The sequence below is a fragment of the Anabas testudineus genome, chromosome 9 (assembly GCF_900324465.2).
Source record: "Anabas testudineus chromosome 9, fAnaTes1.2, whole genome shotgun sequence".
Taxonomy (NCBI): domain Eukaryota; kingdom Metazoa; phylum Chordata; class Actinopteri; order Anabantiformes; family Anabantidae; genus Anabas; species Anabas testudineus.
In genome coordinates, this window is record NC_046618.1 from 11,166,756 (window position 1) to 11,182,250 (window position 15,495).

The following is a 15,495-nucleotide window of genomic DNA, read 5'->3' on the forward strand; positions in this document are numbered from 1 at the left end:
TGTCAACAAGCAGATGCCAACCGTCTTCTTTTGAAGTTAAAAGTGTCAGAGGACTTACAGGCAGCTTCATCCACTGAGAGCTCATTGGCCAGTATACCTCCAATCTTGCTGAAAGCTGGCATTTGAATGCCATATTTTTCTAGCTCACTCCTCATGTTGCTGATTTCCTCCTCTGGAAGACAGATATACATACAGCTTAATGGCAGGAAAAATGGCAAAGAAAATTCCCAAATATACCACATGATATACTTTCTTTTAAAGATTTGCACAATCACACTGGCACAACATCTGAATGAAATTCATGATTTCTAAAAGTTCTGTAACCTCTTGTTCATTTTCTGTATCTACTGTACATTTTCTGTTCTTTCAAGTCCGAATATAAATATTGACAAACGTCTGCTCTTCTGATGACCTGTATAACCCCCATGCAGCTGATAGCCTTCTGAGGGATAAACAAATGTTTGTTCTGCTGACTTTACACTGATGTGGCAATTGCTCTTAATGTTGGGAAATATAACTGTGTTTCAGAAAATGTACTTTGGCAGTTGAGAAAGAAAGAGACACACACACACACACACACACACTATAATCTGAATAGCTGCAGGGCATTTTTTACTGAAATTACTGACAAGATGTTTACACAGATCACCGTAAAACATAACAGACTTGACAGCATATGATATCACAGTTTTATGTGTTTGAATTAAGTGAATTAAGTTACCATCCCATACAGAGAATTGTCATTGAAAGAATTCCTGCAGATAATAAGTGGGAATAAACATCAGTATTTCAAAAAGCCCAGAGGCAACATTTAATGTTCGGTGGTAACCTTTTTCTCTTTGGTTGTTTATATGTCATTTAATTATTGCCCTTTTGTTCTAAACGTCAGTTTTAAGAGTTACCTGTAAAGTCCACTTTCCCCAGCAGGTCCTGGATCTGTGGTGCAATACCCAGTTTGTACAAGTACAGGCTGAAATAAACAAAATTTAATGTGAGAACAGACTCAAATCATTAAACTGTGAATCTAAACTTTGTGTATTTTTTCCACTTGCAGAGTATGATTGTTCCTGTTCCCCCGCATTGTGGTGTCACAGTCCCACCACAGTGGGGCAGTGTTACAGCAATATGACAACAGGCACTACCAGACAGCAGCTAGCAGGCTCAGTCCACCACAAGCAATGAACTGAACAAGCAGGTGGCTGGAAACTTCATCAAACTTTCATCTTCCCGCAGGTACCTGATAAGTGGTAATGAATTATAGATGTTAAAGGCAGGTCTGGCCTCTACGCGGCTCTGAATGGAGCAGTCGTAGTAGCTGGTAATCCTGCCCTTTCGTCACAGTGTGTGTGTGTAAACATGTAATGCTCTCTGACCTTGGGAGACAAGGAGGTTTAGAAAACCCATTTAAACTCTTCTAATACAAGGCTGATGTTTCAATATGCGGCCGCCTGATTTTGTCTGATACAAGCACAGTAACAGCTGACTGGGGTTAATAAAGGTGGCCCACCACAAGCCAGAGGTTACACACAATCAGCTGACTAGCTTAGTGTAGCTAGCTCTAGCCACGCTGGGGATCACCCGTGTTTATCTGTGTTTCCTATATTCCCATGAGTCAGCAAATCAAGCAATACATCTCGACAAACATACATGAGAGTGATTTGAGATGTACTTTTAAACTACACATTTTCTATACCACATGGTGTTTTCTTTCATTTTTCCACCACACTCAATGAACAGGAGCATCCGCTGCTGTGCCTTTATGTGTGCGTGTGTTTGTACTTATAGAAGCAGAGAGCTCACTATGTCTCTGTGGGACTTTAAGCTGGACTTGCAGGAAGGAAGAGCACGTGTGTGAGGGAAGGAAACCAATTCTCCCAGGACCTGACCAAAACACTACAACAGAGAAAACAATCCGAGCAGCTCACATAACCACTCCTTAAATCTGTGTTTGGTTCACTGGACAGGTCAGATAGATAAAATTTAACCTTCGGTTCATTCGGTCCTCTCAACTGAAAAAGCAAGGTCCTAAAGTTGTAATGCTCAAACCACCGATGTTAGAGTAAGAACATCAAGTTTTAGTTAAAAAAATCTTTAAACCTAAAAAAAAAAAAAAAAAAAGTAAAGAGCTGAACTCTGAAACACCACATTCAATTTGCCAGAAAGCACCAACTCACATTATACTACATACTGTAGAGGTTTACAGTAGCAGTGGGATTAGTGGGGTTATGTTCGGTGTTTAAAATAAACTTTGCTTTAAACAGCTTGAAAAAAATAAACAACCCATAGTTAAAGGTGTTTGAGCAAACAGGTAATTCATATCTTAAACGCCTGACAGCCTTAACAACACTGCACCAATAGCTAAATACATCTAACTATATGGTGCTCTATAGTATAGACTTGACGGATTTAATACAAATCATAACAAAGGTCAGAGAAACAGAAATAATATTTTCAGGTTCCTGTTTCATATCACTCAGTGAGGTCTATTTCTGTTCTAGAAGTGGATTTAGTTCAGTAACAACAGCACATATCTGTGTGGATAACACAAAGTACACATCATGGTACAACCCTCAGTCTTCAACATTATCACAACCATTTAGTAAAAGGAAATTAATCTAAATAACACAGTAAGTGAGTTGTCACTAAGAAAGATTATGACTGGACTACTGCAGCAGGATTATTGACAAATTCAATACTTGCTGAATCTAATCTGCCCAATAGCTAATTGTTTAATTCTAAGTATCAGACAACAGCACTGAGCTTTAAGGTCATCTAGAACAAATGGCAGTTTAGTGCAGTGGGTTTCATTTCCTTCTTTGAAGTGAAATTACACAGGTGCGACACCTTCAGGAAAAAGCAACTGGCTACCGTGCTATTGTGCAACCAGACGGTTTCAGAGATAAGTGAGCAACTTCACTGTCAGGTGAGATAAATGCATGAAGCTGGTAAAGTGAAAAATCACTTTATTTCTTGAATCCTTGCAGTCTTACCTCAGTGCATGTATGCAGTACACCACCTTGGGCATGTTTTTGCGATCGTACACGTCTGTTGTTTCAGGATAGAAAATCTGAAAGCAATATGTAATAGTTACTCATCTTTAACAGCTCATTGTTTTGCTGCAGCTGAACAAGAGCACACTCGTTCACACTTTAACCCCTGGACACAGGAGAAGTTGCAATGGGTGGACATAATAACAAAAACAATCCCCAGTAAAAGCTGTGCTATAAATACCATCTCTGTGGAGATCATAACTTTCATTACCACATGGCTAAATCAAAACCATCCCCTAGCATCATTTTGATTGGTCATTCTGTGGCTCTGCCCATTTTAATAACTGCTCATGGTACTCTACATATTTGGTTGTCCTAGTCATTTTTATACAAACATCCCACATATGTTTACCCAAAGTCTAAAACTTTAACTCAAATTTTTATACTGAACATGATATTGTGTTTTTCTAAAAAAAAAAAAAACCTCCAGGTTAAGCTATCAAAGTGAAAATCTAGGAAAATGGCTTATGCTGTGTTCAATGTCACATCGATGGTTGGATATTTCCAACTCCATAATTAAAAAACCTTCTTTCCGCAGTGGAAACAGTGTCAAATAAACTCAAACAAATTAAAGGCTGTGTATTCACTCTCTATTTGAAAATGACAATAAATCATCTGAAAGTACAGTCATGTCCTCCAGACACATTCTTCTTAGTTTTACATGCTTCACTATTAAACCTCTTCTGTCAGATTGAAGCTACACAAAGAAGAAATAAGTCCAGTTGACATGAATCAACTTCCAGATAACCACACCTAGATGACTGAGAATACTCATAGGCATATTTCAAATTACCAATGAGTATAAGACTCTGACTGAACTGACCCTTCTCCTTCTCATTCTCGCATTTTGCTGACTTACAGCAGACATCTACATGGTATCATACATGACATACATGTTTAGAGTCAGTCTCAGACGGCCATGTTGACTGTTTACATTTTGCTTGTCAATGGTCTTTTAATTCAGAAGTTGGACATGTCAGTCTTCAGATGTGCACTGAACGCAGCATAAGCCTTACTGTAGGCACTAAATGGATTCTCCCTAAGCACCAGAATAAAAGTGTGTTAAGATCAATTATAGATCTACGTCTAGTTACAGCTACAAATTCTTAGTTGTAATGTAGATTTCTTTCCTCTAATAAGAGGATGTATCAACCCAAAGATAAGGTACATGTTCTATACAAACAAAAAAGTCAGTGTTTGTTGAACAGGGAGCAGATGTCTGTATCACTGACAGCTGTGTAAGCACCTTACCTTGGGGAGTCCCACTGACTCCATAGCTCTGAGCCACTGCACTGTGTTGTCAGTGTGTCTGAAGTGCAGCCCTTTGCTCTGGAAATTAAAATGTGAGCACAGACACAATTTCAGCTATGCAACAATAAGGAGCTTCAGAGAAAAACACCAGGCTACATGTACAGCAAAACAATGATGAAGTGGCTGTTACATAATGCAGCAATGACAGAGCATCATACAAAAGCAAGCTGATCAATGATCTTCTTAAAACACATACAACAGCTGTCGAAAGTCCTCCTGAACGTATTTGACACCGGATAGCAGCATTAGGTTTGTTTAAAATCTGTCAGTGAGAAATTAAATCAGAGCGCCCTGGTTGTCTAATGGTTGTTGCATAAGCCATGTGACCATGTCACACCCTCTCTCTCGCTCCCTTTGTCTCTTATTTGACCCTTGATGGTCAAAAATAACCTTATAAAATAGAGAAATTATATCTAGCTAAAACCTCTTGCTCAAACATTTTTGTAGTTTACTCAATAGCCACAGCTGAAGGTTACTCTGAGGCCTCAGCACTTGCCTGCTTTGTTTCTCCCTTTCCTGTGCAAAACTGTTTCAACTGTCAGGAAGTGCCTGAAGGAGCTGGAAACACTCTGTCTGCTATGATGCAAGATGGTGAAGAATGCAAATGTACATAAAATACAAAAAGGTGGAGATGTACCTTATAACGGGACTGATCTCTGTCATAGATCTTTTTCTCAGAGACCATTTTGGGGGCAAAGAAATTTGCAAGTTTGCCAAGGTAGACACCATTTCTTAGCCCCTGCTCCAGCTCAGTGGTAGGGGGCAAATCCTCATCTAGGCAGGCCTCCATCCACCTGGAAATATACAGATCGTAGATTTAACATCCGTTTTCAGAAGCACTTCCAATGTACAGCTTGTCACCTCAGGAGAAATTCACGTTTAAAGAAGTTATTTAAATTTGGTAAATAAATTAATATCTGATTAAAGTATGTTCACAGCTTAATGTGAAATATGTGAAAAGTGAGGTGGGGATGAAATCATCTCACACATCAATAAAGACAAAAAAACAGATTCTCAATAATAAAATACAATTTCCAGGAGCAATACTACTATACATACTATGAATGCAAACAAACAGCAGACCAGTCTGTTTATCCTGACACCTGGGATTTACAGAATGCAATGCAAAGTTATTAGGTGGCTAAATTCCAGCATGTGGTCAGCACGTCAATATTTGTTTTTCCTATACATGCTAACTTTCCAGAGCCAAGCGAAAACTAAAGGCAGTGGAACATGAACATACATATATACATATATATATATATATATACATATATACACATACATACATCTTACAGCCATTTATGGCATTAGCAGAATAATACAATAGGAACTAGTGACAACGTGAATATAGCACATTTAATTAAATTTATGAAGTTAAACTAAAGATACATTTTTGTCCACTCACTAAGAAACAAGAATCAGGGAAGAGAAATAATAATGTGACCATTTCCGTTTTGATCTGAAACCTATAATAGATGCACATGCTGTGCTTTTGTTAAATTTGTGTTGATGGGACAACACTAGGTTATACACCACCTGTACAATATTTATTTATTACACACACTCATGTCATGGTTGCAGTGTCATTTGCCACTATAATTAGGTGAAAGACTTTTGGATGAACAGAGAAACAAAGTAGTCAGTCGGCCACAGAGAAGTAAGCATTGTTATAGGCAACACCCACACAGAGCCCAGCATGCTTCAGGATGGGGGCTGTGGATAAATTTGCTGTCTGAGCTTTGAGACCACGCAGAGTTTAGTTTTCAGCTTCCTTGTCCATTAACAGTGTGAGGTTAAAGAGGTGAAGGTGAACAGTGGAGATAATCTGTTACTCATTCTACACTGTTGAATATTGGTCAGAGATGTCTGAAAATAGTAGAAACTATAAGCAGAACACACGATACGATAGTTTATGTTAAAATAATCTTGACCTTCTTTCAAAGTCATGTCACTTCCCTTTCAGATATTTGAACAGCAGCTTCAGAGCAGTCATTTGTTAGGGAAAAAAAGCCATTCAACAGTTAGTGAATGATCTGTGAGCAGAGTGAAAGTGAGTGTGTAAAAAAGAAAAACTGTTACACATTATTTTAACTTCCTGGAAGTGACACAGTATCAGTACTACTATGGTTACATCTCTGTTCTGTTTGTTCCACACCAAAACTAACAAAAACATTAATATGCAATGTCAGGAGTCGTCATTTTTACATCTGAATTTATCCTGCCTGCCCACAGCACATGCAGTGATTAGTGATTTAGCATGCTTATGTTTTACTTGAGGTTCAGTCCAGCAACTCCCGCCCTCTTTCAGTCTCAAAGCATAAAGCCCTCCCTCCCACATGCATGCCCACAGACACTTTGTTTAGATTAATTAAGGCTATGTGGGTGTTCACAGGACCCAGTCTGACAAAATTAATGTCAGCACATTAAGGACAACCACAACAAACCGTGCACTGTCGACACAAACACAGTGCTGTGCGTAAGTTATGTACCTTGAGGAATAAAACCAACCAATTAACAATAAAACCGATTATGCCAGGTGATGGAGCAGACTGAAAGAAGAAGCGCTCTGCCATTCTACAGTGTTTGAAAGGCTTTTTAAGGTGGTGTTTTAATATTACAATTTGTGAGATAAGCTACTTCTTAAGCTACTTTTTTCCTGATATGCCATTTCGCACTTCTCACACGAGGAATGAATCATTTTATGGGCTCTGGTCAAAGTTCAAGGAGAAAAGAAACGGCTCTCTGGCACTGTATCAGAGATTTGAACCAGGAAGTTAAACTTAAATCCAGATGATGGTTGAAGAAAAAAAAAAAAAAAAAAGGTCTTTTTGGCGGGAACATAACACACAGTCAAATTAACATCCTGCATGGTAACACAACTCTCATGTGGCATTTCACTTCCTGTATTTGAAACAATGAAGAGAGAATACATCTCCTGGAGCAGGACAGGCTAGTTTACAACCCTCTGGAGCAGGTCTTCCTGCCATTGTCCAGTCTTGGACTCACTGGGCTGAACAAAACACAGCTTTTTGGACAACAGGGCAAAGCTGTTCACATCTCAACATCCTTCTTCTTCTTCTTCTTCTTCTTCTTCTTCTTCTTATTATTATTATTATTATTATTATTATTTTTAGTGAACTACACTCTTCTGCTTTCAGCTACACTATAGTGTCTACACCGAATGTCTTCTTGTGTCATGTTGCTTAGTCATGCTGGTCATGGGTTTTAGCCTGTGTGTAATGAAATAAAAAAAAACTAGAAATGTAAACCATCAACTGTTTACTCTCCACTGAGGGTACAAAGTCTTACTCCAGGTTGTGTGTGTGTGTGTGTGTGTGTTTTGTACAAGGGTGTGTCTATCAAGTGACTACCACACCACAGAGGGAAGCAAAAAATCTAGGTGATTTTGAACAACAAAGCTTCTGGGCAATCTACTGCATACAGATCTCTAGTTTATGCATCATATCAGTCAGTAAAATGACTTTTCCAATCACCACAGCGTGTCATTAGGAACATTTTGTGGCAGTGACAACATTTTTATATTGGATAAAAGTTCCTCAGTTTAACAGAGAGCAACTGGTTATTTGTGTCTCCACGACTTAGTTAACAATGGATGTAACAGTAACTGGCAAAGGTTTTATATAGATGATAGAGACAAAATTGACATGTCACATAAATAAAAGCTATTTTCGTCACAGTTCACATAGTTCTTGGTATTGTGCATGCTGGCTCACGTAGCTAAAAGAGATTCATGATTAGTGTTATTAATATATTAATAGAACTGTTGGTAATGGTTGTGAGTTTAAGAAATGACGTTCGCCTGATACAGTTTTCTACACAAATGACGGATGAGCAGTTTGGTACACTGACAAAGGAATGATCGTGGAAGCTGCTTTATTAGATTTTAGTGCAGCATTTGATGTAATTGACCAAAATCAATTACAATCCACTGCTACAAAAGCTTTCTGCATATGGCTTTAAACCATGAGCAGTTAGGTGGGCCAGAAGCTACCTACTTAAACAAAAAGGAAAATGTTTACTTCAGCTGAAGTTATTCTGAGAAGACATGAATGCAGAACAGCACAGGGCAGCTGCCAGGGGCTGTTATTATATTCAAGATTTATTAGGAACGATATGCTTCTTGTAAGACAGAAGAGCAGTATGGCACTATTTCTGGATTACACATAACACAACTGAATATTTGACGTCAAACTATTTAATAAATTTAATTTATTATTTATTATATAATTTATAAGAGAGTGAACCGAATTGAATCTCTAACTGGGTAGCTCACAATAAACTAGTAATATGTATCCATAAGAAATGTATCCAAGTTAAAGTCCAGTGCTTTTGGTATAAATATTTACATCTTAAAAATTAAGTGCCAGTTCAGGAGCTTTGTTAAGCCTTGTTAAACTTTGTTATAGTTTCAGTCTAGTTATATCATTGAAATCTAAGTACATTCAGTTTTTAATGGTGTGTTCATTGCTTAGTGCCGCAAAAATAAAAGCTTCAGGTAGTTTAACATTTAGTACTGTCCCTCCAGACAGCAGGTTGATGAAAAGTATGCTGCTCCTAGTTAATAGTGGAGGGTAATGTTTAGCCATATAACCTTATTTCTGGGAATATATGCTCTAAAAAACCAACCAAAATGCCGTCTGATTAACTACCATCTACTACATATTGCTTTTGGAAATGATACAGTCTTTACACTGTTGCTTACTGAGTCATATTAACTGTGAACCAAACACAACAAATGAAACACATCTAATTCTAAGGCACCATCTTCCCTGCATGGGCAATGTCAAAAACCTCTCACTTTTTTATTTCAGTGCAGTTTTTAAGTTACAGATGTGATTTGTGCTACAGAAGCAGCACAAGTTAACTTTAAATTATATTAAGAATGTATTAAAAAAAAACACCACCTAGCTCTACTCATAGAGTCCCTTCCTCCTGGTTGCTTAGTTTCTGTGAGTGCTGACTCCTGACCCCAGAGAGCAGAACCTAATCCCATGCTCTCTGTAGCTTCATTAGAGGTCTGTCTTAATCCTAATCTAAGGTGACACCTTTCCCAGAATAGGTCCCATTCCACAATTGACAGGAGTGAAGGAAATGAGTATCACAGAAATTGATACAGATTTAACCGTGGCCATTTTGAGGTTGACTGTGGAGTATTACAAAAAGCATCTGTTCCCTAAACTGTCTGTGCAGCTTAGCTAGCCCTCCATTAAACGTCTGCCAGCACAGTGAAAAAATACAAATGTGTTATAATTTAGGTGTGGTCCGATTATGATGAATGACCGAATAAGCATTCGGTGGAGCCTGTCTGCCTTTATAGACCCTTATTATCCTGTGACATAAGCACGTAATGTAGGCTAGTGAAAAAGCCTTCAATGAGTCTAACTGCAAGTTGCAGCTGTCAAATGATAATATGTGATGTAAACGAGGCGGCACATAATCGTAAAAAAAGGGTCAAGAGGAGAAGTCTGGTTGATAAATAATCAATCCTGGAAATCAACTTCTGTGTGACTACGTGGGGTTTTCACAAAATCAGTGTGTATAAAAAGAGGCATGATTACACTTCCTGTTCAGATGGATGTCTTAGAGAAGAGACAGGAAGTGGTTTTAGTTTTAGCTTTGCTCACAAGAACTGTAGTCTTCATCAACTTACTGTTGTCTCCATTAACCAGAATCTGAATATCTTACTGAACCCATGGTGGAAAACAGATAATCCAGATGTTGAGTTTTTCAGTGATGCAAAGAGCTACCATTTTCACTAAGTCAGCACCTCCCGTGTCTTAATGGCACCCTATCATGAGAACTTACAGCTCCATGTCATTATCTCCCATGCATGCTGATGCTGCCTTATCAGTCCATACAGCTTCTGGATACTACAAACGTTATTTAATCACACACTGTTTGGTTCTGTTATCTATTAACATCACTCATTTCAAAACCACGCCCCGCTGATGAATTGATCTCAGCATATCAATGTTCATTGAACACACAAACGAGTGTGCTACTATGATCACAGCCAACAACACACCCACTACTATTCCTAGGGTCTGAGATGTGACAAAGCAAACATCATAAAGGAAAGTGGTTGACTTTAGTCAACATGTCCCATTGACATTCTCTTACCGTTCTCCCTTCATCCCTCCCTCATGCCCTCTTGTCAACTTCTCCTCCTGCCTTACCGTTTGGCCTCCTCCAGGTGGCACAGGTACTCGTAGGCGATGTTCTGTCGTCTCCTCTCATCCATCTCCTCTGCTGACAGCCTCTCATCATCCTGGATGGCTGAAAAATAGTCCAGAGTATGACTTTGTTTTTCATAGTAAAACATGCTGTGTTGTGTTGTCTTGTCTTGTAGAACAACAAACAGCTTCTTCATTCAAGAGGTTATTAAAAATATCTAATACACCTTCTTTAAGCATTATTTATTAATTGAGAGTTCAGCACAGCACAGAAATCTTTTCAACTTAAAGGGAAATGTTTGTTAGACCGACATTAACCATAAAGTATAAACTGAGGTATCTGAAAGTTATGTTGCTGATGCTCAGTAGGAGTTTAAACTCACACTAAACACTGACGTGGCTCAGTTGGTGGATTCCCAGCTCCTCCTGGCTACATGTCAAGGTGTCCTTGGACAAGACATGGAAACCTGGTAGTAGTGCCAACATGTACTGTCTGGCAGCTGTCCAACAACAATTTACCCATGGGGATCAATACGGCATGCCATAATTATTATATCAAGTATTGCACAGCAGGCAAATAACCTTTTAAGTTCATCTTACCAAAGGCGGCACATAACAAGCAAAAACACCAAGACTAAGCACACTGTTCTGGACGTTTATTATCCTTCAGAAAATTGTACTGATCCACTTTGTGAGGAAATGAAATGTCCGTGTCGAAGTGGCCTGAGTGGGGTGCTCGACTGACAAGTGACTTCTGCTGAGAGTTGACCTTTACCTGCAGCTTAATGAGATCTCCTCCCCCATGAGACTTCTTACCTCGCTCTAATCCAATCAAATCTCTTTATTTCTGGATGACTGAGTGAACAATCTCAGATCTGGGGGCTCACTATAAGACCAATGGACTGAGCTCCCCAGGCCTGGATTTCTACTACAGACTAGCAGACTGGTCTAGTGAAGAGGGTTTCACATGGTACAGCATTTTTTGACCCTATCATTAGGTGTAGAATGACAAAGAAAACGGCAAAGACTCATGTTCTGTATACACGTGCACGCAGACACACACCACTGTCAGTCGATCTTCTGTCCTCTAGCGATGCCAAGTTAAACTGGTTAAACCTGCTGATTGATTAGCTTAAAAAAAAAAAATCACTCCAACTTTTGGGACTGCTTCATGCAATGGCCAGCTTAAAATCTCCTCGATAAATGAAGACAATTCAGCAGCTTCTGATATGCAAATAAATCAAATTGAACTGCTGTTTTCATCTACTTGCGCTGTAACAGAATCATGTATTTATTGTACTGAGTTCAAAATGCTTTTCGCCGTTTGACATTTACATATATTCTATTTCATAAAGCCTCTGTAGAGCCATTCTGAATGTTTCAAACTTCTCAAGCACTCTCCGTCCTCTATTCATCAGTCACCTGCAGAGACAGCCGTTCACTATGTCTCAATAGAGGATTGACATATAATACTCACACACGGGGCAGGACACAGGCCAAACACTAACTAAGTAAGTACACCGTGCTAAAACTGCTGCAGCCTAACATAGCAGTCCTATATCTCCCTTCATGACGGTGATGATGCTCAGTTTTTGCCGATTCCACTGGATCTTTTGGAGTTTGTGCTGCTTTCAAACTGAGCTGCAGCTGTTTCTATTATTTAGCCTTGCCTTATCAATGTTGTATTAATGGGATGGAAAGAATAACAGAGACACGCATCAGAAAAGCTCTATACAACAATGGAAAAACCTTCCAAAATAATCACACCGTTGTATCAACGACTCTTTAACGTGGCTTCAGCAAAAAAAACTGACCATTCCTAGTCAGTTTTAGTTTAGTGTGCCTCATAAATTGACCACCGACTGTAGACTGTGCACACATAAGAGGGGATATCCAGCCTACATGTCCTAAACCCTCACAAGCACAGTATCCGGTCTTAGGATGACAGATCAGTAGCCCAGCTGTGCAGCCGACATGGATGCAAATGTATATGAATGCTCGTTTCAGAGGCAAAGCAACCCCTAGTGCAGCCATTACACTCTACCCATACTGACTCACTCACACACTTCCTGGAAGAGCGTGTCTGCACTCTTGCACCGAGCGTTATATTTAACTCTCAGGATGGGTTTGTTGCTTTTGTGTGTCACAGGACCACTGAACCTGAGTTACGAGCTCTATGGTTATGACTCACTTTTTTGTTCAGCTACAGGGTTATTCTACCTAACTTTAGGAAGGCCGAACTACGAATCCAGACCACATTTGCTTTTGGGCTGTTACATTTCACAGGCAAATCCATAAACTAAGGTTAGTCTGACGTTTATTGAAATTGGTTCCGGGGGGACTTACTTTGCTTGTGTCCTACAACACCAAGACAAATGCGTGTAGGGGGAAACGTAGGAGAACTTTGTGCCGACTCACAAATTGAAGAAAGCCTAAGACAAACATCTACATATGATCACAGCTAGAATGGCCTGTGTGCACGACAACACAGAGCTCGTCAAGCCAAAGACAACAGGACAGCACTGATGAAACAATTGATTGGCGTTATCACACAAAGCCGTACTTTGGCCCGCAGATGCTGGTGAGGGAGAAGATCCCTTCAGTCTACCCTGACTCAGTATCAGGTCTTCTGCAGGCGTTAGTCTGTATATCAGTAGAGCCAGAGTCACTTTAGTGAAGGAGCCTGTTACAGATTTCTCAACAGCAGCAAAATCCAGAGTTAATGGTTAACCTATGAGAAAATGCCTTATGTGTAAACAGGCTGATATGCTGCTGCCACCATTAAATAAACAGATAAAAAATCCCTGTGGAGCATTTGGAGGCGCACTGAAGGAGGACTACAGGTGGAGGAGCTCGGCTCGCACCGCCATTTGCCAACATCTACAGCCTGAACCCTGAACCCGCCGAGCTGACAGCTGTAACCTATCAACCTGTAACTAAAAACCTCCAACCTTCATGTCTACATGTCCAAAGCAGCGGCCGCACCAGGTGGAGCTGCCCTGGCCCGGTGGAGCCAGGTGAACCACCTGCTGCGCTCATCCAACCCCTCCTGTGATGGCACCCCTCGTCAGCTCGTGTCTGTCCTCTGTCCTCTGTCCTCTGCTCCCTTTGATAAAGACGAGGTGTGGAGCACAGAAAACAATCAGAAACAAAGGTGTCACTTACTCCCATAGCGTGGCTTGTGTAAAGTTGCGGTTTCTTCATGGTGCATCCTGCCTCGTTTCCTCCACTTGTGAACTCGTCTGAACTGGAAATAACTTCAGCGCACGGGCTGAGGTTGGGGCGACGTGCCGCGCCTCTCACGGAGCCGCTCGCGTGAAGAAGTGTCTGGAAAAGATGCCGGATGATGGGACACGGGGGTTTTTTTTTCACGCGGTTCGTGAAGGCGTCAGCCGTCAGACAAACCCCATGGTGTGTGTGCGCTCTTCCGTGGCTGTCCTCCTGATCTCAGCGCGCCCTGTCCTTGTTATCTTAACCCCACTACGCTCCGAAATGAAGTGATTGACGGGACAGGAGATGGAGATTTAGCTGTTTTAGCACTTTGCACCACCTGCTGGTCAAAAGGTGGGCCATGCTGCGTTCGCTGCCACCGAGTAAAATCAACACTACCCTCATTTATGACAGCTTGAGCCGTAACTATTGTTCTCCTGCTCTTTTTTTAATTAATGGCTTTTATTAGTCGTGTAGTTTATTTTGCTTTTTAATAAATGGTCTTTAATCCGAACTTGTTGCTTTCTTAATGCTTTGTCGTGTCTAGATCTCAAATGAAGGCAAACCATGTAAATACTTATTTAAAATACAATATTAACTGAGAATTTCCTCACGTCCTGTGATGAATTTAAAAATGTAGTCTACAATAACGTAATTTACATCAAATTATTGTAAAAATCTGCAATACTGGGCTAAATCAAGTGAGTTCAAAGTATATTATTCTTACTATTATTATTAGTTGTAGTAGCAGTAGTAGTCTTGTATTAAAAGTCTCTTTATATCGAAGTCAAGGTAACATCTGGAAGTATGAAGGACCCTGAGTTGTCACATGGTAAACTGGTGTAATGTAATGTGGGGAATTAAATTCATCCACTAGGTGGTAGCATTAGTTTGAGGTTATGACTGAAGGAACCACAGCATAGACTCACATCATATCAGGTTTCTGTTCTCATAATGTGTCCAGGAGATGTGATAAAATATCAGACGTTATTAGCTTTATTTTCTTTACATTATACAACACGATCGTAACAATAGAGCTCCTGGTTCATGTGTACGTCATAGTGTAATAAGTGTTGTATGTCCAGGCATGAGATATGGCTTTAAAAAAAAAAAAAACTCAGCGTGATTTGCTAGAGAACACAACTTTTATTGTGTATATGTTCAAAAGCAGCACAGTCTCTGCTATCTCTGCCTTTCCAGTTGCTAACGTTACTCACAGGGCATCATTTGGCAATTATTTATTCACATGTTTACACTTAATGGATCTCTGAACATACAGCGCAGCCGTCCTATGACCGGCACACCCTTTACATCAATATGCACAACTTTACTTTCCACATACATTTGAGTACCTCCATAAAATGCATGAACATAACTTACATACAAGAGTGATACATTCACATTTCTCCTCAACAAAAAATCTGAATATTGCCATCATTTTCTGCCATAAGAATTTACAATAAGAACACAAGTTTGACCACAAAAGAACAAAAGTTGTCTTACACACATGCAAGTTTTTGCACACTCACACACACAAAGAGAAAAAGCCAAGGACACACAGAGATGTACAACAGAGACAGGGTTAAGAGATAGAGATGGAGATAGAGATAGAGATTGGACAAAGCAGGAGACACATAAGTTAATCAAGGAGCTTACACACATTTAATCCAGAACTTCGTCGATATCAGCTTTGATATGTACATAATATTTACACTCATGCATCCTCA

At 39.8% G+C, this 15,495-nt stretch overlaps 1 protein-coding gene across 2 annotated transcripts in view; it reads right to left on the bottom strand.

The window, feature by feature from the left end:
* Window positions 1–14,212, bottom strand: part of iqgap2 (IQ motif containing GTPase activating protein 2) — a 31,358-nt gene extending 17,146 nt beyond the window's left edge. For both annotated transcript variants that reach the window (XM_026342514.1, XM_026342513.1), the window contains exons 1-7: window positions 13,724–14,212; window positions 10,562–10,661; window positions 4,999–5,155; window positions 4,302–4,379; window positions 2,991–3,067; window positions 903–970; window positions 59–172 (exon numbers count right to left, since the gene is read on the bottom strand). In XM_026342514.1, the coding sequence (XP_026198299.1) occupies window positions 59–172; window positions 903–970; window positions 2,991–3,067; window positions 4,302–4,379; window positions 4,999–5,155; window positions 10,562–10,661; window positions 13,724–13,769 (640 nt within the window). In that variant the 5' untranslated portion in view covers window positions 13,770–14,212. The remainder of the gene's footprint in view (window positions 1–58; window positions 173–902; window positions 971–2,990; window positions 3,068–4,301; window positions 4,380–4,998; window positions 5,156–10,561; window positions 10,662–13,723) is intronic.
* Window positions 14,213–15,495: the final 1,283 nt, after the last annotated feature.